Source organism: Salvelinus alpinus, chromosome 30, assembly GCF_045679555.1.
Source record: "Salvelinus alpinus chromosome 30, SLU_Salpinus.1, whole genome shotgun sequence".
Taxonomy (NCBI): Eukaryota; Metazoa; Chordata; class Actinopteri; order Salmoniformes; family Salmonidae; genus Salvelinus; species Salvelinus alpinus.
In genome coordinates, this window is record NC_092115.1 from 29,223,277 (window position 1) to 29,249,144 (window position 25,868).

The following is a 25,868-nucleotide window of genomic DNA, read 5'->3' on the forward strand; positions in this document are numbered from 1 at the left end:
AGTTAGGCCTAATGCGTCGGTAGTGCGGTATACTTCCTGGTAAATGAACTAATTTATTTGAAAGAACTTTGACTTAAAACTTCGTTTTCAGATAAAGACGTATGACATATGCCACGCAATTTACCCAAACTCGATCTTGCTCGTTAAAAAGAAAGAAAATAGCATTATTAGTCTGAAAATGGGAAGCACGGTGATGGAGTCTAACAAGAAGGATAACTCGAAGAAAACCTCGAAGAAAAAGGGAATCCTACGCATAAACATGCCAGTAAGTTCCTAAATTATATACGTGGTGTGAGATCTATAGGTATTTGTTACTGTGGCATTGTGTCAAGAGCAGACTATGTGGGCTTTTATTATAACAGTGAGATTAATGCAGTAGGCTACGTTAGTGTGTTTGGGCCACAATGTTGCAAAAGATATTGCAACTTTAGGTATGCGCGGGTATCAGCGTTGTTACTGTACGTCAATCCACATGGGCATCTTTTCCAATTGACAGCATCTAGTCCTCACATTTGAGGTCATGTTTTTTTTTTATAGCCCTTTATGTTTTAATTACATCATAATCAAAAACAACACTGCTGTTTTATTTTATTAATATCTTAACAAACCAGCATTGTTTTTTTCCATTCTTGCATGAACTGGAATATTAGAAACATAACAGGCTAATCAAGTCATTAGTTAGCCTACTTTTAACATGGTCAAATGGAAGTCAGGAGTACGATTCGGCTTGTGGGCAATAAGATATCTGATGTTGTTTACAAATGTGAAGAAGAAAAAAATATACAAAAATTGTGAGAAAAGGAAGCTAGGCAAACAGCTGGAAGGAAACACTGATCTGGTCTCTGCTCTAAACCACTAAGTCATGATTCATTATGGGTGCCCGCATCATAACTAGGGCCAACACGGAGGAGAGAGCAGAGGAGTCATGATTAATTGGATTTCAGAGTATTATTCTGGTTTCTCTCACATCATGTTCTCTCTGCTCAAGTTAACGAAGTTACTCGCATTAGCATCATATCAGCCTGGTTTAACCTGAAACAATGCTGAACAGTGAGCACAGTGTTAAATCTTTTTTATTTTTTTATTATTATTTAACCAGGAAAAGCCCATTGAGACCCAGAGTCTCTTTTTCAAGGGAGACCTGGCCAAGAAGGCAGCAACAATCAATGCATTACAGAATTAAAACATACAATAATACAACATGATCCAGCCCCCCCAAAAAAAACATTTACACTCCTCCATAACAGAGTCTCCATCAATATTTTAAATTCATTCAGTGGCACTAACATGTCTAAATGAAGCATAGATTGTAGACTATTCCATGCCTCTGGTGCGCAAGAAGAGAAGGCAGTCTTGCCTAATACTGTGAATGTCCTGGGGACTTTAAGTAGCAACCACCTAGCAGGTATGGTAACTGCTGGTGGTGACGGAGACCAGACTACAGAGGTAAAGAGGGAGTTTACCCAAAAGGGCTTTGTAGATGAACACATACAAATGTAGCTTTCTGCGCATATAAAGTGAGGTTCAACCTACCATTTGATACAAGGTGCAATGGTGGGTGAGTGACTTGGCATTTGTAATAAAGTGCAAGGATGCATGATAAACAGAGTCCAGTCTCTGTAAGACGGAGGAGGATGCATGATAAACAGAGTCCAGTCTCTGTAAGACGGAGGCGGTTGCATGCATAAGTCACCATAATCAATGACAGAGAGAAAAGTGGCCTGAACAAGCTTCTTTCTAGCAATAAGCGGGAAGCAAGCCTTAATACGAAAATAAAAACCAAATTTCAATATAAGCTTACTCACAAGATTATCCATATGCATTTTAAAGGACAACTTGTCATCAAACCATATACCTACAGTTGAAGTCGGAAGTTTACATACACCTTAGCCAAATACATTTAAACTCAGTTTTTCACAATTCCCGACATTTAATCCTTGTAAAAAATCCCTGTCTTAGGTCAGTTAGGATTACCACTTTATTTTAAGAATGTGAAATGTCAGAATAATTGTAGAGAGAATGACTTATTTCAGCTTTTATTTCTTTCATCACATTATCCAGTGGGTCAGAAGTTTACATATACTCAATTAGTATTTGGTAGCATTGCCTTCAAATTGTTTAACTTGGGTCAAATGTTTGGGTAGCCTTCCACAAGCTTCCCACAATAAGGTGGGTGAATTTTGTCCCATTCCTCCTGACAGAGCTGGTGTAACTGAGTCAGGTTTGTAGGCCTCCTTGCTCGTACACGCTTTTTCAGTATTGCTCACACATTTTCTATAGGATTAAGGTCAGGGCTTTGTGATGGCCATTCCAATACCTTGACTTTGTTGTCCTTAAGCCATTTTGCCACAACTTTGGAAGTATGCTTGGGGTCATTGTCCATTTGCGACCAAGCTTTAACTTCCTGACTGATGTCTTGAGATTTTGCTTCAATATATCCACATAATTTTCCTCCGTCATGATGCCATCTATTTTGTGAAGTGCACCAGAACCTCCTGCAGCAAAGCACCCCCACAACATGATGCTGCCACCCCTGTGCTTCACGATTGGGATGGTGTTCTTCGGCTTGCAAGCCTCCCCCTTTTTCACCAAACATAATGATGGTGATTATGGCCAAACAGTTCTGCTTTTGTTTCATCAGCCCAGAGGACATTTCTCCAAGAAGTACGATCTTTGTCCCCATGTGCAGTTGCAAACCGTAGTCTGGCTTTTTTTATGGCAGTTTTGGAGCAGTGGCTTCTTCCTTGCTGAGCGGCCTTTCAGGTTATGTCGATATAGGACTTGTGGACTTTACTGTGGATATAGATACTTTTGTACCTGTTTCCTCCAGCATGTTCACAAGGTCCTTTGCTGTTGTTCTGGTATTGATTTGCACTTTTCGCACCAAAGTACGTTCATCTCTAGGAGACAGACCGCGTCTCCTTCCTGACCGGTATGACGGCTGTGTGGTCCCATGGTGTTTATACCTCCGTACTATTATTTGTACAGATGAACGTGGTACCTTCAGGCGTTTGGAAATTGCTCCCAAGGATGAACCAGACTTGTGGAGGTCTACAATTGATTTATTTTGATTTTCCCATGATGTCATGCAAAGAGGCACTGAGTTTGAAGGTAGGCCTTGAAATACATCCACAGGTAAACCACCAATTGACTCAAATGATGTCAATTAGCCTAATAGAAGCTTCTAAAGCCATGACAGTATTCTCTGGAATTTTCCAAGCTGTTTAAAAGGCAGTCAACTTAGTGTATGTAAACTTCTGACCCACTAGAATTGTGATACAGTGAATTAATCTGTCTGTAAACAATTGTTGGAAAATTACTTGTCATGCACGAAGTAGATGTCCTAACCGACTTGCCAAAACTATAGTTTGTTAACAAGAAATGTGTGGAGTGGTTGAAAAATCACTTTTAATGACTCCAACCTAAGTGTTTTCCTCACCCTAGCAGAGGTGGTTAGGCTGTTTACGTGTAAACTTCCGACTTCAACTGTAGGTATTTGTAGGACGACATTTCTTCAAAGGATAAGCCACCAGATGTGACAATGACAATTCTGGCAGAGTTCTAGCTCTTGTAAAGATCATGAATTTTGTACATTCAAGACCAGTTTGATACCATAAAGGGAGGCCTGCAGTGACTGAAAAGCAGTCTTGAGCTCTTCAACAGCCTGAACCAGAGAAGGAGCACATGATTATATGACTTTATCATCTGCATATACAGTGCTGTGAAAAGGTATTTACCCCCTTCCTGATTTCTTATTTTTTTGCACATTTGTCACACTTAATGTTTCAGATCATCAAACACATTTAAATATTACACAAAGATAACCCAAGTAAACACAAAATGCAGTTAAGTGATGATTTTATTTATTAAGGGAAGAAAGCTATCCAAACCGTCATGACCCTATGTCAAAAGGTAATTGCCCCATAAACCTAATAACTGGTTGTGCCACCCTCAGCAGCAATGAATCTTTCACATCGCTGTGGAGGAATTTTGGCCCACTCTTCTTTGCAGAATTGTTTTAATTCAGCCACATTGGAGGGTTTTCGAGCATGAACCGCCTTTTTAAGGTCACGCCACAGCATCTCAATCGGATTCCAGTCCAGACTTTGACTAGGCCACTCCAAAACCTTCATTTAGTTTTTTTAAGCCATTCAGAGGTGGACTTGCTGGTGTGTTTTGGATCATTGTCCGGCTGCAGAACCCAAGTGCGCTTCAGCTTGAGGTCATGAACTGATGGCCAGACATTCTCCTTCAGGATTTTTTGGTAGAGAGCAGAATCCATGGTTCCATCAATCACAGCAAGTTGTCCAGGTCCTAAAGCAGCCCCAGACCATCACACTACCACCACCATATTTGACTGTTGGTATGATGTTCTTTTTCCTGAACTGCTGTTACTTTTACGCCAGATGTAACGGGACGCACACCTTCCAAAAAGTTCAACTTTTGTCTTGTCAGTCCACCGAATATTTTCCCAAAAGTCTTGGGGATCATCAAGATGTGTTTTGCCAAAAGTGAGACGAGCCTTTATGTTATTTTTGGTCAGCAGTGGTTTTCACCTTGGAACTCTGCCATGGATGCCATTTTTGCCCAGTCTCTTTCTTATGGTTGAGTCATGAACACTGACCTTAACTGAGGCAAGTGATGCCTGCAGTTCTTTAGATGTTGTTGAGGGTTCTTTTGTGACCACTTGGATGAGTCGTCGCTGCTCTCTTGGGGTAATTTTGGTCGGCCGGCCACTCCTGGGAAGGTTCACCACTGTTCCAAATATTCTCAATTTGTGGATAATGGCTCTCACGTGGTTCGCTGGAGTCCCAAAGCTTGAGAAATGGCTTTGTAACCCTTTCCAGACTGATAGATGTCAATTACTTTATTTCTCATCTGTTCCTGAATTTCTTTGGATCGTGGCATGATGTCTTGCTTTTTGAGATCTTTTGGCCTACTTCACTTTGTCAGACAGGTTCTATTTAAGTGATTTCTTGATTCAACAGGTCTGGCAGTAATCAGGCCTGGGTGTGGCTAGTGAAATTGAACTCAGCTTTCCAAAAAATGTGATTAACCACAGTAAATTCATGATTTAACAAGGGGGGCAATTACTTTGTCACATAGGACCATGACGGTTCGGATAGCTTTTTTCCCTTAATAAATAAAATGATCACTTAACTGCATTTTGTGTTTACTTGGGCTATCTTTGTGAAACATTTAAGTGTGACAAATGTGCAAAAAATCAGAAAGGTGGCAAATACTTTTTCACAGCACTGTAGATGTAACTTTGCTGGTTGCATCCCATTTCCCAAATCATTAATAAAAATTGAGAACAACACAGGAGATAAAATGGAGCTAGCTAGCAACAATTCATGGTCAACTGAATCAAATGCCTTTGATAAATCCACAAACATAGCATCACAATTAAGGTGCTGGCAGGCTAGCATCATATGGGTTGTCTTTGGGTGCGTTCGTAATTTCACTCTGGAGTGCCAGAGCGCACTCAGAGTGCACTCTGGGCTTTTGTGAATTCAGAGAGTTGTCAGATTGTCAATTCAGAGCGGTGCGTTCTCGGAGTGTTCAGAGTTCACACTGGAAGCTCTGTCAGAGGAGTAGGGTTGATACAAGCTTTCTGACCTCACAATGGCAGTCAAGGACTAAAGCTAACTGGCTAAAGTTGGTGAGCTTGCTAGCTACAGTGGGGAGAACAAGTATTTGATACACTGCCGATTTTGCAGGTTTTCCTACTTACAAAGCATGTAGAGGTCTGTAATTTTTATCATAGGTACACTTCAACTGTGAGAGACGGAATCTAAAACAAAAATCCAGAAAATCACATTGTATGATTTTTTAAGTAATTAATTTGCATTTTATTGCATGACATAAGTATTTGATCACCTACCAACCAGTAAGAATTCCGGCTCACAGACCTGTTAGTTTTTCTTTAAGAAGCCCTCCTGTTCTCCACTCATTACCTGTATTAACTGCACCTGTTTGAACTCGTTACCTGTCTAAAAGACACCTGTCCACACACTCAATCAAACAGACTCCAACCTCTCCACAATGGCCAAGACCAGAGAGCTGTGTAAGGACATCAGGGATAAAATTGTAGACCTGCACAAGGCTGGGATGGGCTACAGGACAATAGGCAAGCAGCTTGGTGAGAAGGCAACAACTGTTGGCGCAATTATTAGAAAATGGAAGAAGTTCAAGATGACGGTCAATCACTCTCGTTCTGGGTCTCCATGCAAGATCTCACCTCGTGGGGCATCAATGATCATGAGGAAGGTGAGGGATCAGCCCAGAACTACACGGCAGGACCTGGTCAATGACCTGAAGAGAGCTGGGACCACAGTCTCAAAGAAAACCATGAGTAACACACTACGCCGTCATGGATTAAAATCCTGCAGCGCACGCAAGGTCCCCCTGCTCAAGCCAGCGCATGTCCAGGCCCGTCTGAAGTTTGCCAATGACCATCTGGATGATCCAGAGGAGGAATGGGAGAAGGTCATGTGTTCTGATTAGACCAAAAAGCTCTATTTTTGTCTCAACTCCACTCGCTGTGTTTGGAGGAAGAAGAAGGATGAGTACAACCCCAAGAACACCATCTCAACTGTGAAGCATGGAGGTGGAAACATCATTCTTTGGGGATGCTTTTCTGCAAAGGGGACAGGACGACTGCACCGTATTGAGGGGAGGATGGATGGGGCCATGTATCGCGAGATCTTGGCCAACAACCTCTTTCCCTCAGTAAGAGCATTGAAGATGGGTCGTGGCTGGGTCTTCCAGCATGACAATGACCTGAAACACACAGCCAGGGCAACTAAGGAGTGGCTCCGTAAGAAGCATCACAAGGTCCTGTAGTGGCCTAGACAGTCTCCAGACCTGAACCCAATAGAAAATCTTTGGAGGGAGCTGAAAGTCCGTATTGCCCAGCGACAGCCCCGAAACCTGAAGGATCTGGAGAAGGTCTGTATGGAGGAGTGGGCCAAAATCCCTGCTGCAGTGTGTGTGCAAACCTGGTCAAGAACTACAGGAAACGTATGATCTCTGTAATTGCAAACAAAGTTTTATGTACCAAATATTAAGTTCTGCTTTTCTGATGTATCAAATACTTATGTCATGCAATAAAATGCAAATTAATTACTTAAAAATCATACAATGTGATTTTCTGGATTTTTGTTTTAGATTCCGTCTCTCACAGTTGAAGTGTACCTATTATACAAATGACAGACCTCTACATGCTTTGTAAGTAGGAAAACCTGCAAAATCGGCAGTGTATTAAATACTTGTTCTCCCCACTGTACTTCCAGACACAAATGAGAGAACACCTCACTCTGACCATTTTCCTCACCCTAGCAGAGGTGGTTAGGCTGTTTACGTGTTATCTAGAGCGTTTGTGACTAACTGTGCTGTTGGAAACAATGAATTTACGAATGAGAGTGCTCTGAAATCGGAGTAGATAGCCAAAGTGAATTTAGGAACGCACCCTTTGATTCCTCAGAGACAAAATTGATTACTTCAATAGCTGACCATGATGATACATTGATGAACTATACTGAACAAAAATATAAACGCAACATGTAAAGTGTTGGTCCCATGTATCATGAGCTAAAATAAAAGATCCCGGAAATGTTCCATATGCACAAAAAGCTTATCTGAATTTTTTTTGCACATTTGTTTACATCCCTTTTAGTGAGCATTTCTCCTTTGCCAATATAATCCATCCACCTGACAGGTAAGGCATATCAAGAAACTGGTTAAACAGTATGATCATTACACAGGTGCACCTTGTGCTTGGGGTCAATAAAAGGCCACTAAAATGTGCAGTTGAGTTACACAACACAATGCCACAGATGTCTCAATTGGCATGCTGACTCCAGGAATGTCCACCAGAATTGTTGCCAGAGAATTTTATGTTCCTTTCTCTACCATAAACCGCCTCCAATGCCATTTTAGAGAATTTGGCAGTGCATCCAACCGGCCTCACAACCGCAAATAACGTGTAACCATGCCAGCCCAGGAACGGCATATCAGGCTTCTTCACCTGCGGGATCGTCTGAGACCAGCCACCCGGACAGCTGATGAAACAGTGGGTTTGCACAACTTAAGAATTTCCACACAAACTGTCAGAAACAGTTTCAGGGAAGCTCATCTACGTGCTTGTTGTCCTCACCAGGGTCTTTACCTGACTGCAGTTCAGCATCGTAACTGACTTCAATGGCAGGTGGGTGAGCGATTTGCTGATGTAAACATTGTGAACAGAGTGCCCCATGGTGGCGTTGGGTTTATGGTATAGACAGGCATTAGCTACGGACAGTGAACACAATTGCATTTTATCGATGGCAATTTGAATGCACAGAGATAACGTGACGGAATACTGAGGCCGATTGTCGTGCCATTCATCCGCCGCCATCACCTCATGTTTCAGCTGTTGTGGTGACCATATTACTGCCACACCGGCGGTCACGAGTCATAAAGGCAGTCAAATACCACATGACGTTTATTCACTGTAATTAGGCTTCTCCAAGCTCTGATGCAGCTGCTGGTCATTAGTAGCCTACCAAACTTGCTAACTGCCTGGTACTCAGCACTCTATTGTCTCTCTAATCCCTCTGACATCAATGCAAATGTAATTGAAAATCTAATCAAAAACTTAATGAGAGCCCATGACCTCATGTTGCGCATAATTTCTATATCAATCAATCAAATTGATTTATAAAGCCCTTTTTACATCAGCCGATGTTACAAAGTGCTTTACAGAAACCCAGCCTAAAACCCCAAACAGCAAGCAATGCAGATGTAGAAGCACAGTGGCTAGGAAAAACTCTCTAGAAAGGCCAGAACCTAGGAAGAAACCTAAAGAGGAACCAGGCTATGAGGGGTGGCCAGTCCTCTTCTGGCTGTGCCAGGTGGAGATTATAACAGAACATGGCCAAGATGTTCAAACGTTCATAGATGACCAGCAGGGTCAGATAATAATAATCACAGTGGCAACAGATCAGCACCTCCGGAGTAAATGTCAGTTGGCTTTTCATAGTCGATCATTCAGAGTTAGAGACAGCAGGTGCGGTACAGAGAGAGTCCAAAACAGCAGGTCCGGGACAAGGTAGCAGTGAACAGGTCAGGGTTCCATAGCCGCAGGCAGAACAGTTGAAACTGTAGCAGCAACATGACCAGGTGGACTGGGGACAGCAACGAGTCATCAGGCCAGGTAGTCCTGAGGCATGGTCCTAGGGCTCAGGGCCACCGAGAGAAGAGAGAGAGAGAAAAGAAAAATAAAGATTTAAATTCACGCAGGACACCGGATACGACAGGAGAAATACTCCAGATATAACAAACTGACCCTAGCCCCCCGACACATAAACTATTGCAGCATAAATACTGGAGGCTGAGACAGGAGGGGTCGGGAGACACTGTGGCCCTGTCCGACGATACCCTCGAACAGGGCCAAACAGACAGGGTATAACCCCACTCACTTTGCCAAAGCACAGCCTCCACACCACTAGAGGGATATCTTCAACCACCAACGTACTATCCTGAGACAAGGCCGAGTATAGCCCACGAAGATCTCCCCCACGGCACGAACCCGAGGGGGGCGCCAACCCGGACAGGAAGATCACGTCAGTGACTCAACCCACTTAAGTGACGCACCCCTCCAAGGGATGGCATGGAAGAGCACGAGCAAGCCAGTGACTCAGCCCCCGTAATAAGGTTAGAGGCAGAGAATCCGAGTGGAGAGAGGGGAACCTGCCAGGCAGAGACAGCAAGGGTGGTTCGTCGCTCCAGTGCCTTTCCGTTCAGCTGCATACCCCTGGGCCAGACTACACTCAATCATAGGACCTACTGAAGAGATGAGTCTTCAATAAAGACTTAAAGGTCGAGACTGAGTCTGCGTCTCTCACATGGATATGGCAGACCATTCCATGAAAATGGAGCTCTATAGGAGAAAGCCCTGCCTCCAGCTGTTTGCTTAGAAATTCTAGGGACAATAAGGAGGCCTGCTTCTTGTGACCGTAGCGTACGTGTAGGTATGTACGGCAGGCGCAAATCGGAAAGATAGGTAGGAGCAAGCCCATGTAATACTTTGTAGGTTAGCAGTAAAACCTTGAAATCAGCCCTAGCTTTAACAGGAAGCCAGTGTAGAGAGGCTAGCACTGGATTAATATGATACATTTTTGGGTTCTAGTCAAGATTTTAGCAGCCGTGTTTAGCACTAACTGAAGTTTATTTAGTGCTTTGTCCGGGTAGCCAGAAATTTGAGCATTGCAGTAGTCTAATCTAGAAGTGACAAAAGCATGGATACATTTTTCTGCATCATTTTTGGACAGAAAGTTTATGATTTTTGCAATGTTACGAAGATGGAAAAAAAGCTGTCCTTGAAATATTCTTGATATGTTCGTCAAAAGAGAGATCAGGGTCCAGAGTAACGAGGTCCTTCACCATTTTATTTGAGATGACTGTCAAGATTAATTGTCAGATCCAACAGAAGATTTCTTTGTTTCTTGGGACCTAGAACTAGCATCTCTGTTTTGTCCGAGTTTAAAAGTAAAACATTTGCCGCCATCCACTTCCTTATGTCTGAAACACAGGCTTCCAGGGAGGGCAATTTTGGGGCTTCACCATGTTTCATCGAAATGTACAGCTGTGTATCGTCCGTATAGCAGTGAAAGTTAGCATTATGTTTCCGAATGACATCACCAAGAGGTAAAATATATAGTGACAACAATAGTGGTCCCAAAATGGAACCTTGAGGAACACTGAAATTTACAGTTGATTTGTCAGAAGATTGCGCAAGAAAACAGAGTGATGGCCTCTACTAAAAAGAGGAGGATCCCATCAGCTTTCTATAGGCTAGCCCTACTATATTTATTTCTCAACTTTCCTAATATTAAGCACATTGCTTATATTTACAACAGGAATATAGCCTACCTGGCTGGCATGAAAATTAACCACGGGAAGAGCGTCCTCCATTCGTTATTTAAATGCATAGATTACATGTATTTTTTGGTGCATGATAATGGTCCATTCTAAATCCAAACAAATTTCACACATACACTAAATAATAATATGTAAAGATTAAATGAAGAATAGTCTGTTGGGAGGCTATTAGCCTATCACTTGTGAATGATATATTATCACTTGTGAATGATGCCCAATTTAAGAAACAATGCCTTGTTTTGCCACTTTTTAGAATCATAGTCATTAACATGTAGCCTAGCCCATAGGCCTATTTGTTTTGATAAGGTTTGTATCACAACTAAACTGGCCAAATTAAATTAAGTACATTAATCTGCTTTACAAGGGGTGTAGAGCCTAACTGGCATACATACGCAGCACGTGAGTTTCAAGTTTGGGGAAGAACATTTTCACCATGAAAATGCACCTTTTATAATAAAAGCATTACATGCATAATTGCATTTGCGGTCACTTTTGATAATGGTGTTTTCCGCTAATGGAACATTCAAGTTTATAGCCTACTACCATGTGCACGTTGCTGCACTTATAATGTGAAGAAATAGCATAATCATTTATCAACATGTTAAACTAAACGTTCTAATCTGTTGCATCAGCCACATTGCGTAAAAAAAGTTTTTTTGATGCTAGCGGTTGTATTAATTTGGGATCTATCTCATCCCACAACTGTCCCAGACTATGTTTGCAATATTTATTTCTCGCACAGAACAGAATAGGTCGATTTTTGTACTCTGGGGGATAGTAGACTGACATAGGCCAGTGCTTTTGCTGTTGGTTAGGTCTACTCATCTTGTTGGCTGACGAAAAGTGAATGTGGACCATTCTTCCAATATCCACCTCGGATAAGGACTCGCGCAGTTGCGTCCCGGATGTGTCTGTCTTCACTAGAAGCCTGTGAGAATGACCTGATCACCGTTGTGCTCACAAAAGGCATGGATTTTTTTAGGGTGCAATACGGCCTGGGGGGGGGTGCAGTCGGGAAATTCTAGGCATTATCAAGTGCTTGTAAAATTGTGAATGAGTAACTGATGTAGTGTGTACGTCCTGAAAAATACAAAGCAGAGCTCATGCCTTTCAAGCTACTTTTTTCAAATCATTATTAGAGTCGCATGATGCCGCCTTACAATGTATAAACATCTAAACATATAGCCCAACGTTTGTAGAACAACTAAAGTTACATTAATAACTCAAAATGAAGCATAGAGGAATGAATACCTATTTCTTTGTTAACCACTCAACACAGAATATCCGCATGTGCGCACTCCCTCATTGTTTGGGAAAAATATATTTTCTATTTTATTCAGCTTTGTTCAATTGTATTCTTCATACTATAAAATAATGCCACAGAATTCTAAGAAAATCTTGTCGGATAAATTAACTAGTGTAGCCTACAGTCAATTGGCATAGCCAGATCAGGACCTAACATAAAGACAACTCACAGTATGCTATTCTGTTCATCTGAAATAGACTACATTTTCTTCATATCATGTTTTTTTTTTTTTTTTTTTTTAGACCTGTCTAAAATGAATAAGGGATTTATTGTGATGGTGTAGGCTATATTACATGGATTTATTAGACTTTTTAAAATGTAGATGTTCCAAAGGTCTGCATCAGTGGGCTAGCTAGGAGATGCTACATGTGTTTATGTTAATTAACAGTCAATTACCATGAGACCGACAGTTATTTGCTTGACAATCACTGGCTGACGAAATTTCATGACCGCCACAGCCCTATCCACACCCCTAATTTTTTTTAAGGTATATGCGACCAACGGATGCATATCAGTATTCCCAGTCATGTGAAATCCATAGATGAGGACTTTATTTATTTAAATTGACTGATTTCCTTATGAACTGTAACTCAGTAGAATCTTTGGAATTGTTGCATGCTGCAATTACAGTGCATTCGGAAAGTATTCAGACCCCTTGACCTTTTCCACATTTTGTTACGTTACAGCCTTATTCTAAAATGGATTACATACATTTTTTTCCTCATCAATCTAAACACAATACCCCATAATAACCCCAGAAGCGAAAACAGGTTTTTAGACATTTTTGCAAATCTATATAAAAATCTATATTTACATAAGTATTCAGATCCTTTGCAATGAGACTCGAAATTGAGCTCAGGTGCATTCTGTTTCCATTGATCATCCTTGGAGTCCACCTGTGGTAAATTCAAATGATTGGACATGATTTGGAAAGGCACACACTTGTCTATATAAGGTTCCACAGTTGACAGTGCATGTCAGGGCAAAAACCAAGCCATGAGGTCGAAGGAATTGTCTGTAGAGCTCCGAGACAGGATTGCGAGGCACAGACTTTGGAAATCTGGGGAAGTGTATCCAAACATTTCTGCAGCATTGAAGGTCCCCAAGCACACAGTGGCCTCCATCGTTCTTAAATGGAAGAAGTTTAGAACCACCAAGACTCTTTGTAGAGCTGGCCGCCCGGCCAAACTGTGCAATCGGGGCAGAAGGGCCTTGGTCAAGGAGGTGACCAAGATCCGATGGTCACTCTGACAGAGCTCCAGAGTTCCTCTGTGGAGATGGGAGAACCTTCCACAAGGACAACCATCTCTGCAGCACTCCATCAATCGGACCTTTATGGTAGAATGGCCAGATGGAAAAGGCACATGACAGTCCGCTTGGAGTTTGCCAAAAGTCACCTAAAGATTCTCAGACCATGAGAAACAAGATTCTCTGGTCTGATGACACCAAGATTGAACTTGTTGGTCTAAATGCCAAGCATCACGTCTGGAGGAAAACCTGGCACCATCCCTACGGTGAAGCATGGTGGTGGCAGTATCATGCTGTGGGGATATTTTTCAGTGGCATGAACTGGGAGACTATTCAGGATCGAGGGAACGATGAACAGAGCAAAAAGAGATCCTTGATGAAAACCTGCTCCAGAGCGCTCAGGACCTTGGACTGGGGCGGAGGTTCACCTTTCAACAGGACAACGACCCTAAGCACACAGCTAAGACAATGCAGGAGTGGCTTAGGGACAAGTCTCTGAATGTCCTTGAGTGGCCCAGCTAGAGCCTGGACTTGAACCCGATCTAATATCTGTGGAGAAACCTGATAAAAGCTGTGTAGCGATGCTCCCCATCCAACCTGACCGAGCTTGAGAGGATCTGTAGAGAAGAATGGGAGAAACTCCTTAAATACAGGTGTGCCAAGCTTGTAACGTCATACCCAAGAAGACTCGAGGCTGTGATCTCTGCCAAAGGTGCTTCATCAAAGTACTGAGTAAACGGTCTGAATTATTTAAGCTAGCATTTTCTGTGTAAAGGCAATGTCACCCAACATCTGCAGCTCATGTTATTGCGGGTGCTGGTGCATGTTGCTGCAGCTCATGTAGGTATTATTTGGATGAGATCCATCGTTGGAGCAGTCCCGTGCCCTTCCAGGAGTAATGTATGGATTAAAAAATACCTCTAGACATGTATATACACATCTGCTTTTCCATGCAATTATATTGGTTTATTGCTACGAAATATTTCCTTTTCACCTTTGAAACCTGACGATTGGCATGCACTACTTGAATGCTCTACACTGATATACAATTATCAAAATCTCCCTACCATCATATCTAAACCAATATGACACCAAAACAACTTGATTGGAGCTACACACACTCCCTGCCTCTCGTCATGAGCTGTCAGTCCATTACTGAGAACCACATACCGGATTTTTAACAGGGTCGTTAGCATTAGGGTCGTAAGACATTTTTTTCACTGTGTTCCCAGATAATCTGAAATTGCCATCCACAAATAAAAAGTAGTCACAGTGCATCCAGGGAAAAACAAAATCAGAATCATTGAGGTTCAGTTAATCTCGCCCGGGCGCCTGTGTAGGCGTGTTTGCACCAGTTGTAAATCGATTGCATTCGATTTGGAACAGGGCTGCCTCCCAGGCGTGAGCCAGGTACCCCGCTCTGTCCGACGATGAAGTTGGCTCAAAACAAGGGATGTAATTAAGCACGTGCAGTAATGAGTAGGATTTGTGTTTATACATGCAAAATGTATTGCTTTTGATAAAAACGCTTTATCTGCCTTCCCTTCTCGCTTTCGCCCGAAGACGTGACTGGCCATGGCCCGGTGTACCCCGGGACAGATTAATCGAATCCGCTCTCTGCTTGCTTAAATTGTGTGCGATGCTATGCACAGTCAAAAGAAAATGACATGCTTGCTAACTTGGTTAGCTATGTAATTAAATTTGTATTTTTCAACAAGTCAACTGTTTTAGACTATTATATTTAAACCAAGCAAGAGCAATAAACATTCAGAGTGAATTAACAAAATAATTTTGGAACGAACACTTCCAGACTGTTCATCTAAATGCTCTGTCGAAGTCAATGTTTTAGGAACAGAGTTCGTAGTGTAATGGTTAGAGTTTCCTTCCGTGGATTTGAAGATTGTGGGTTCGCCTCCCGTAGGATACATTTTTACCATTATTTTGTTCATAGTTTTGACAGCCGCCTCCCGACACACACACTTATTTTAATTTATTAGGTGGCTCTTAAAAGAACCTTTCGGTTCGTGAAGTGGCAGTGGGTGTGGTGGTGTGAACTACTGCATGCGTTTTGCTAGAACGGAGGGGAGACCCGCTCTCAGATTCTCAAGGAAGAGGTCGATGCACGCCATCTCTATGGTACTGCGCAGGGACACTGCTTTATGGCAGAGTGGCGGATTGTGGTCATGTTCCTGTCACGGAGAAATGCAAGCTGTTCCATGTGGAGCTGAGAAACGACGTATGCCAATTCAATTGCACCCAGTACACATGGTACTTCGCACACTATCAATACTTAAAATCTACTGTAGCTACTGTAGTAGGTCAAAGCTGTGTGCTGGAAAACACATTAGCATTGTGATGCTAATGTGAGTTTCCTTTCTTTTTTGGCTTCAGACCAATGCCTACTTCTCACTTAAAACTGTTTTTTGTTGTTGTTGTTTTTAATACAGTACAGTATGAGGAAATCCAATCCTTGCTATGAGGAAGAATATAGGGTAAATATATTTCCTGGTTATGTCATGCCCCAGTAGTGGTTTAACATGTTTAACCTCTTTTAGAGGTTAACGTGTCTTGGCGAAAGCAAATTTTAAAGTGTTAAAGATTGAACCTAAACCTGTAAATTACAGTAAATGGGCCAATCAATCACGGTCTGGGCGTAACAAAGATAGTCAAAATTGGCTAAAATGTTGACTAAACTTAACTTGTTGACAAAACGTATTGATGATGGTGTTGAGAAAGAAATGCTGCATGTCATAACATGCCAGTTTGTTTTTCTGAGGCATGTCCTGAATGTTAAGTGATCAGCCTTTAGTATTATCTCATTGACAGTTTGACACAAGCCTTCCCTGTCTTTCTGTAGGACCTTAGGGCTTTTACCTCCCCCATACTGGATGCAGAGTCTGGTGGCTCGGAAAAGGATGGCTCTCCTAAGGTAAATTGTCTTCTCTTCATACTCATGTTTACACACAATGAAGTTACTCTTGACTAACAGCGTTGTGATTCTCACCTTTTACCTTTCATTTTTCTAGTTTTAAGTTATCTGAGCATAGTGTTTGGACACAGGCAGTGAGACAGTCAGACAATCATTGTTCCCGGAGCCCTCTGCTGTAATGAAAAGGGCTGAGGGGAGGGAGTGTCGTGGTACTGCTAAAGAAGGGGGTGGACGTCTGACAATCACCTGTGAAGATAGATCTCACATGACAGTGGGTTTGTAGATGTCATGGTAGAGGTCCTTCTGGACATATGAAGGTTGCTCTGCAGAAGCTCAGGGTTATACTGACAGATCAAACCAAACAGGAAGGTAATCTTCAAATTAAATTTGATCAAATCACATTTTATTCATCACATGCTTTGTAAACAACAGGTTTAGACTAACCGTGAAATGCTTACTTACAGGCCCTTCCCAACAATGCAGAGAGAATGAAAATAGAGAAATAATAGAAAAAAGTAATGACATGTAATAATAAATACACAATGAGTAACGATAACTTGCCTATATACACGGGGTACCAGTACTAAGTCAATTTGCAGGGGTACGAGGTAATTGAGGTAGATACAGTGCATTCGCAAAGTATTCAGACCCCTTTACCTTTTCCACATTTTGTTACGTTACAGCCTTATTCTAAAATGGATTAAAACTTCTTGTGAATAGGGGGCGCTGTTTTCACTTTGGGGAAAAATCGTGCCCAATTTAAACGGCCTCGTACTCTATTCTAGATCGTACAATATGCATATTATTATTACTATTGGATAGAAAACACTCAAGTTTCTAAAACTGTTTGAATTATATCTGTGAGTAAAACAGAACTTATTTGGCAGCAAACTTCCAGATAGGAAGTGAAAAATCTGAAAATGATGCTCTGTTCCAGGGCCTGCCTATTCAATTGCTTAATATTTATGGATTTGCATGCACTGCATACGCCTTCCACTAGATGTCAACAGGCAGTGGAAGGTGGAATGGGGTGTCTAGCTTGATCTGAGGTCGAACAAGAGCTCTTGGAATGACGTGACCAGAATTTCCTTTCTCTACCTAGGCGCGGGAAGGACATCAACATTGGCTTCTGAAAAGCATTCGGTATACACAGTGAATATCTCCGGCTCTGATTGTATTTGATAGATGTGATAAAAACATCATAAAGTAGTTTTTTTCAACCGAGTTGTATCAGTTTATTCAACGTTTATTGCGACTTTTGGAATTTTCCTTTGCGTCAGGAGAAGATGGGCATGTTCGCGCCACATGGCTAGCTAAGGTTGCTAATTCGACAGGAGAAAAGGACATTCTAAAACCAAACAACGATTTATTCTGGACCTAGGACTCCTTGTACAAGATTATGATGGAAGCTCAGCAAAAGTAAGAACAATTTATGATGTTATTTCGTATTTCTGTGGAAAATGTTGAGTCCTATTTTCCGTCCTATTTGCGGGCGCTGTCGCTATAACATAAGCTGTTTGTTATGGTAAAGTTATTTTTTTTAAATCTAACACGGCGTTTGCATTAAGAACTAGTGTATCTTTCATTTGCTGCCCAACATGTATTTTTTAGTAAAGTTTATGATGAGTTCTTTGGTCAGATTAGGTGAGTGTCCAAAATATCTCCGGACAATTTGGTGAATCGATGCTACATATTCACAATGTATAACCACGGTTTGCAGCTCAAAATATGCACATTTTCGAACAAAACATAAGTGTATTGTATAACCTGATGTTATAGGACTGTCATCTGATGAAGTTGGTCAAGGTTAGTGATTAATTTTATATCTTTTGCTGGTTTTTGCGATCGCTACCTTTTGCTGCTGATAAATGCATTTGTGTGTTTGGCTATTGTGGTAAGCTAATATAATGCTATATTGTGTTTTCGCTGTAAAACACTTAAAAAATCTGAAATATTGGCTGGATTCACAAGATGTTTATCTTTCATTTGCTGTACACCATGTATTTTTCATAAATGTTTTATGATGAGTATTTAGGTATTTCACGTTGCTCTCTGTAATTATTCTGGCTGCTTTGGTGATATTTTTGATGGTAGCTGCAATGTAAAACTATGATTTATACCTCAAATATGCACATTTTCGAACAAAACATAAATGTATTGTATAACATGTTATAAGACTGTCATCTGATGAAGTTGTTTCTTGGTTAGTGACTAAGTATATCTCTATTTGGTCGGTTTTGTGATAGCTACCTCTGCGGTAGAAAAATTGTGAAAATATGCGGTTGAGTCTTTTGCTATTGTGGTTAGCTAATAGAAATACATATTGTGTTTTCGCTGTAAAACATTTTAAAAATCGGAAATGATGGCTGGATTCACAAGATGTTTATCTTTCATTTGCTGTATTGGACTTGTCATTTCATGAAAATTATATTATATGATTTAAATTAACGTTTTTCCTCATCTTTCTATACACAATACCCCATAATGACAAAGTGAAAACAGGTTTTTAGACATTTTAGCAAATGTATAAAAAAAAATGAAATACCTTATTTACATAAAGATTCAGACCATTTGCTACCTGACTCGAAATTGAGCTCAGGTGCATCCTGTTTACATTGGTCGTCCTTGAGAAGTTTCTACACCTTGATTGGAGTCTACCTATGGTAAATTCAATTAATTGGACATGATTTGGAAAGGTACACACCTGTCTATATAAGGTCCCACAGTTGACAGTGCATGTCAGAGCAAAAACCAAGCCATTAGGTCGACGGAATTGTCCGTAGAGCTCTGAGACAGGATTGTGTCGAGGCATTGATCTGGGGAATGGTAACACAAACTTTCTGCAGCATTGAAGATCCCCAAAAACACAGTGGCCTCCATCATTCTTATATGAAATAAGTTTGGAACCACCAACAGCTCTTCCTAGAGCTGGCTAGATTAAACCAAGATTTAAATCTTTGGCCTGAATGCCAAGGCTCACGTCTGGAGGAAACCTGACACCATCCCTAAACCATCTCTGGGGATATTTTTCATCAGCAGGGACAGGGAGAATAGTCAGGATCGAGGGAAAGCTGAACAGAGCAAAGTACAGAGAAATCCTTGATGAAAACCTGCTCCAGAGCGCTCAGGACCTCAGAAGAAGACGTGAGGCTCTAATCGCTGTCGAAAGTGCTGAGTAAAGGGTCTGAATACTTATGTCAATGTGATATTTCAGTTTTTTTTTTTTTATACATTTACAAAAATGTCTAAACTGTTTTTGCTTTGTCATTATGGGGTATTATATGGGTTGATGAGGGGGGAAAACTATTTAATACATTTTAGAATAAGGCTGTAACAAAATGTGGAAAAAGTCAAGGGGTCTGAATACTCTCTGAATGCACTGTATGTGCATATAACCGAATAGGCAACAGGATATGTAATGAACAGTAGCAGCAGCGTATGTGATGACTAAAACAAAAGTTTGTGCGAAAAGGGTCAATGCATATAGTCAGGGTAGCTATTTGGTTAACGATTTAAGCTGTTCAGGGTCCTGTTGGTTCCAGACTTGGTTTATCGGTGCCGTGCGGTAGAAGAGAGAATAGTCTATGACAGGGTGTTTGACTTATTTAAAATAGTAGAAAGTATGCTAAGTGTCAAAGACTGTCAGAGATGTTTAGACAACTTCTTGGTTGTGCAAGCTCTGGCTAGAGTTTGGCAGTGATTTGGTTTTACCTCGTTCTTTTTCTATCATGTTTTTTCTACCAACTCCTTAGACTGCCTCCTTGCACTTCCCCACCCACAGTCTCCAGACATGGTCGGATCAAAAACAGGAAATTGATCCCTGCAAAGCAAGCTTCCTCTTTCCTCACTGTCTTTACATGGTCTGAGTCAGTCTTTTCGTCCTTTCACTTATTTATTTTCCCAACAACCTCAGTCTTTTCTACGAATTCTTAGGATTTGATTGTTCTCTTTTTTTCAACTGTCCAGAGTATACTGTATGTAGTGAATGAACCACCTGTCTTTCCTCGTGTTTTGAATGAGCTGATAGATCTGCTGATAAAACTCTCCAAGGTGACTCGCTTGCCTAAACACGTTCTTTCGCAAGAAGTCGCTGCTAAATGAATAAAGGGGAAACACTGTAATGTGATAGCACTGACTACATATGGTTTCATATCTCACACAAAGAGAAGTGGCTTCACCCAAGCCCTGAACATCTCTCCTACAGATGCTGATATCAAGCCTTAGAGCCTGAGTGGAATTTCTAATGCAAAATACATCCAGCAGAGACATTTTGTGAATCATTTTATGATGATGATGAACTTTGTGGTTTCTTTGACTGTAGTCCATAAAGCCTCTGTCATAGTATTTCCAGGTGTCATCCGCCTGGCTGTATAGTGACACATTGTACACAAATAAACTAGGTATTTGCTTGAGTGTATGTAAATGAAATTCCCTCATCTCCTTTCTTCTATCTCAGGGAGAGGTCTGCTGCCACTCTGCCAGCCTAACTAAAGGACTCTTAGTGAGGGGTGGTGCTGCTGGTGTCAGCCAACCATCTAGTCCTATGTTTTCCCCTTCCCAGTCTCGGACCAGTCCGGGCTCATCTAGAACCATCTTCCCCTACCCCTCCACCCACCAGGACCGCTCACCGCCCAAGTCGCCCTGCCGCCTCAACTTCAGTGGTATCTTCCGCTCTTCATCCAACTCATCGTCCAACTCTAGCATCAAGCTCTTCTCTAGGACAAGGAAAGGTAATACAAATAAATGTATTTCAAAGAGCCGACTGTGGTTTCCAGTATTTACATGCGGAAAAACCTCAAGACAGGAAGTTATCAGCATTATTTTGATCTTAGAATTTGATTCTGACAGAATTATCTATTGCTGAATTATGTGCAGATGCACTGTTGTAATAATATGGAATAAATAGCATGGCAAACACAGGTAGCTCTTCAAAAGAAAATGGTCACAACACTAAAACCCTATACAGTCACAGCACATTAGTGCTAAAAAGCCCTGCAAGAGCTGTATGGGGCAGCAGTCCCCTCCTGGAAAGCAAACAATGCAAACATAATCTCATTGCCTTGTCCTGAGAGTATTCTGGGTCTTTAGTTTAGAGAGGGCCATACCATATTATTAGAGGACTAGACAGATGGGCTTCCTTCCTCGTTTAGACTCGTATCATCAGTGTCGCTGTCACCAACTTCTTGGGGTAAAAATATAGAAAGTGACAGAAACAAATAGAAACTCTAAAGCAAGCATGTCAGATTGTGTTAATATATTGTGCTGCTGGCCTCTGGGATTCATTGAACTAGAGTCCAAGCACATTTTTTCTAGCTGATGTTAATAGAATTTTCATAAGGACAAAATTATATTGTTATAATTACAAAATTACATAGTCAAGAACACAAAACAATGGTAGTAATTTTGTAAGGGCTATTTTACCAAGAAGGAGAGTGGACTCCAGAGTGAAGGAAAGCAGGCAGCAAGTGCTCAGCATATGTGGGAATTCCTGGTTGAGATAATGCCACGAGTGTGCAAAGCTGTCATCAAGGGAAAGGGTGGCTAATTGAAGAATCTCAGATAAAATATATTTTGATTTGTTTAATACTTTTTTGGTTACTACATGATTCCATATGTGTTATTTCATAGTTTTGATGTCTTCACTATTATGCTACAATGTAGAAAATAGAAAGTATTTGAATGAGTAGGTGTGTCCAAACCTTTGACCGGTAGTGTATTAGGCTTGCCATAACAAAGGGGTTGAATACTTATTGACTCAAGATATTTCAGCTTTTCATTTTTACAAATTTCTAAAAACATAATTCCACCTCGACATTGAGTTATTGTGTGTAGGCCAGTGACACAAAATCTCAATATAACACATTTCAAATTCAGGGTGTAACACAAAATGTGGAACAATTCAAGGGGTGTGAATACTCTCTGAAGGCACTGTATGTGAAAACGATGCATTTCTACTAAAAAAAATCTTAAGTTCAAAAGTTATTCCTGCTGACATCATCAAAAGCTAAAACATTTTAAAAACATGAATTTCAAATGCTGAAATTTGTGGTGACATGGGTAGCAAGAAAATACCCTCCCTCTGTCTAGAAATGTATTGCAGGTTTTGAAAATCAGTTTCTTTTAATCCTACCCTGTGATGTCACCGATAAGCATTTTATTTCTTTAACCACAGATAATAGAAATGCGCCATTTCCACATATGTATACACTGGTATGATGCTGGAGATCAGATATTCCAATCTGGGGTACGCGTACCCTTGCTGGGAATGCCTGACAGCGCAATACCATCGGGGGTACGCCAAATAAAAATGTGATTCACATGAACAACAAAAAATACAAAATAAATTATATTTTAAAATAAATAAAACGGTACATTTATATTTTCCAACGGGGGTATACATTTGTGAGGTTTTTTTCCACCTCGCCCGAGTAGCCTCGTTTCACTGCCAAAAATTAAATCAAACCATCTAGTGTTCAGCGAAATAACAACACAATGTCAAATACAGGTAGAGCGAGATTAAAGACGACTTTCGAGTAGTAAAACATGTATAAAAGTAACAGATACCATTAATAAGAAGTGGCTGAAAGCATCTTATATGGTGAGCTACCGATACTATTGGAGAGGGGACTTAATTCTTCCTGCTGCCGCAGATATGGCTGGGACAAAAGGCCAAAAAAACTATACAGACAATGCCTTCATCAAACACTGTTTCATGACGCATCAGTGACATGACAGGAGATGTTTTGAAACAATTACTGCTTCGCATACAAGCCAGTGAATTATATGCGTTACAGCTGGATGAGACAGATGTTGCGGGCCTGGCACAGCTCCTGGTATATGTTACGTTTATGGGGGTCAATTAAGGAAGACATCTTCTGGAAACCAGGACAACATAAAATAATATTTTTAAAGTACTGGACAGCTTTGTGACATCAAATGGAGTTTGGTGGTCCAGATTAGAGGTCGACCGATTATGATTTTTCAATACCGATACCGATTATTGGAGGACAAAAAAAGCAGATTACCGATTAATCGGCCGATTTTAATTTTATTTAAAAAAAATTAATATATATATATATCATACACACACACACACACACACATTTTTTGTAATAATGACAATTGCAACAATACTGAATGAACAATGAACACTTTTATTTTAACTTAATATAATACATAAATACACACACGCACACAGCTCTGAAGTGACAATGATACTGAAGAGTCTGCTTAGGAGACAAATACTCTCAACTGTTTGAATAAAAATAGTTTAAGTTACCTGTGATGAATGTTGAAAACAAAAACTTTAATTTCTATATGCAGGAAATCCTATTTTAATAATGGGCATGGTAAGAATTGACAACCAAAGTGCGAGTCATAATTCCCATGACACCTAGCAAAATCTGAAAAGCGGTTCCTTCATTTATTCCATAGGATATTTTTAGATTAACTTAAAATAAGGTCTGTGTTTCGTGTAGGCTTACATCACCATGCCAATTTTATAACTGTGTAGATATCCATAGGACAAGGTAACTCTGATCAATATTGGCTAAATATAAGCGAAGATAAAAAAAATTGTAGAGTGGATTTATGAAAATGTGTTGACAAACGTTACCTTATCCTAGTGAGATTTACACGGGTATCAAAACGTCGAGGCGGTTTAAGCCTGCACGAAACACAGACCTTATTTGAAGTAGATCAAGACATTCTCTATGGAAGACATGAACGGTAAAATAACGAAGGAACCCCTTTCAAATTCAGCCGCAAGTTTATTACAGGAATTATAACGCGTCGACTATTTCTCTCTAAACCATATACCTTTGACTAATCCGGAAACTATCACCTCGAAAACAAAACGTTTATTCCGTTCCGTATTTGATCTAACGGGTGGCATCCATGAGTCTAAATATTCCTGTTACATTGCACAACCTTCAATGTTGTCATAATTACGTAAAGTTCTGGCAAATTAGTTCGCAAAGAGCCAGGCGGCCCAAACTGTTGCATATACCCTGACTCTGCGTGCAATGAACGCAAGAGAAATGGCACAATTTCACCTGGTTAATATTGCCTGCTAACCTGGATTTATTTTAGCTAAATATGCAGGTTTAAAAATATATACTTGTGTATTGATTTTAAGAAAGGCATTGATGTTTATGGTTAAGTACACATTGGAGCAATGACAGTCATTGATTGATTGTTTTTTATAAGATAAGTTTAATGCTAGGTAGTAACTTACCTTAGCTTACTGGATTCGCTAACAGGCAGGCTCCTCGTGGAGTGCAATGTAATCAATGCAAGATTGGATCCCCCGAGCTGACAAGGTTAAAAATCTGTCGTTCTGCCTCGTTTAGGCCGTCATTGAAAATAAGAATGTGTTGTTAACTGACTTGCCTAGTTAAATAAAAATTAAATAAAGGTGTAAAAAAAAAATTATATTTTTTTAAATCGGCGCCCAAAAATACCGATTTCCGATTGTTATGAAAACTTGAAATCGGCCCAATTTAATCGGACAGATTTCAAGTTTTCATAACAATCGGAAATTGGTATTTTTGGGCGGCGATGAATTTTTTTTTTTTTTTTACACCTTCATTTAATCTTTATTTAACTAGGCAACATACAGAAATGCGCTGGTTATCAAGGGGCAAAGTATTGACACGTTTTTTTTTAAATTGAGAGACTAGCTTAAAGTTCTCTACTGACCATCATTTTCACTTGTCTGACCTCTTGCATGATGACGAGTTTCTCACACGACTGGCCTATCTGGGTCTAGGATTACAGGGACTCTCCGCAACTATATTCAATGTGCGGGACAAAATTGAGGCTGTGTCATGAACACGAGGGGAGACCGAGAGCTGGTTTCAAGCGCAGGGCGCAGCAGGTGTTTATTGCAAAGGACCATAGGAGGAGGCAGGTAGCTGGGTCCAGGGGCAGACAGAAGGTCATACACAGGGGGTCCAAAAGGGCAACAGTACAGGCAGAGAAAAGGCTAGTAACGTATTCCGGGAGGTCAGGCAATAGGTAAATAGGCTAAAGTACAGGCAGGGAATAGGCAAAGGGCGTCGTTAGTGAGGCAGGCAAACACTTATCATTCACAGGAAAAACAGAGCTCCTAAAGACAAGTCACAATACCTCACAGTGATGGGGTGCAAAGAACTGAACTAAATAGTGTGTGATAATGACATACAGGTGTGTCAAAAGTTGATTAGAGTTCAGGTGATTGGGATCTGGAGAGTGAGCTGCGTTCAGGGGATCTATGTGTTTGAGGGTGTGACTTGGAAAGAGGGCTGGAAGGTGATCTGCGTTCGGGGGATCTACGTGTTTGAGGGTGCGAGTTGGAAGCAGACGTTGCACTATGATTAAGAAGTTGGAGCTCTTTTCTGTCTGCATTAACAAGGACAACACACAGGTCTTTCTATCATTGTATGATTTTTTTTTGTATGAAAATTAACTCAAGCTTACGGA

General features: G+C 40.8%; 1 protein-coding gene across 6 annotated transcripts in view; it reads left to right on the forward strand.

Annotated features, from left to right (window-relative positions):
- The window catches only part of LOC139559726 (5'-AMP-activated protein kinase subunit gamma-2-like), a 62,251-nt gene continuing 36,383 nt past the window's right edge, over positions 1 to 25,868 (forward strand). Inside the window, exons 1-4 of one of the 6 annotated variants that reach the window (XR_011671817.1) lie at positions 15,358 to 15,745; positions 15,925 to 15,969; positions 16,335 to 16,406; positions 20,863 to 21,136. Coding sequence is in view for 4 of the 6 variants with exons in the window: in XM_071375982.1 (XP_071232083.1) it covers positions 15,539 to 15,745; positions 15,925 to 15,969; positions 16,335 to 16,406; positions 20,863 to 21,136 (598 nt within the window). In the remaining 2 variants the exon portion in view is untranslated. Of the gene's footprint in view, positions 266 to 15,357; positions 15,746 to 15,924; positions 15,970 to 16,334; positions 16,407 to 20,862; positions 21,137 to 25,868 lie in introns of those variants that run through there. The other 5 variants (XR_011671816.1, XM_071375982.1, XM_071375986.1 and 2 more) reach the window with 5 other exon arrangements.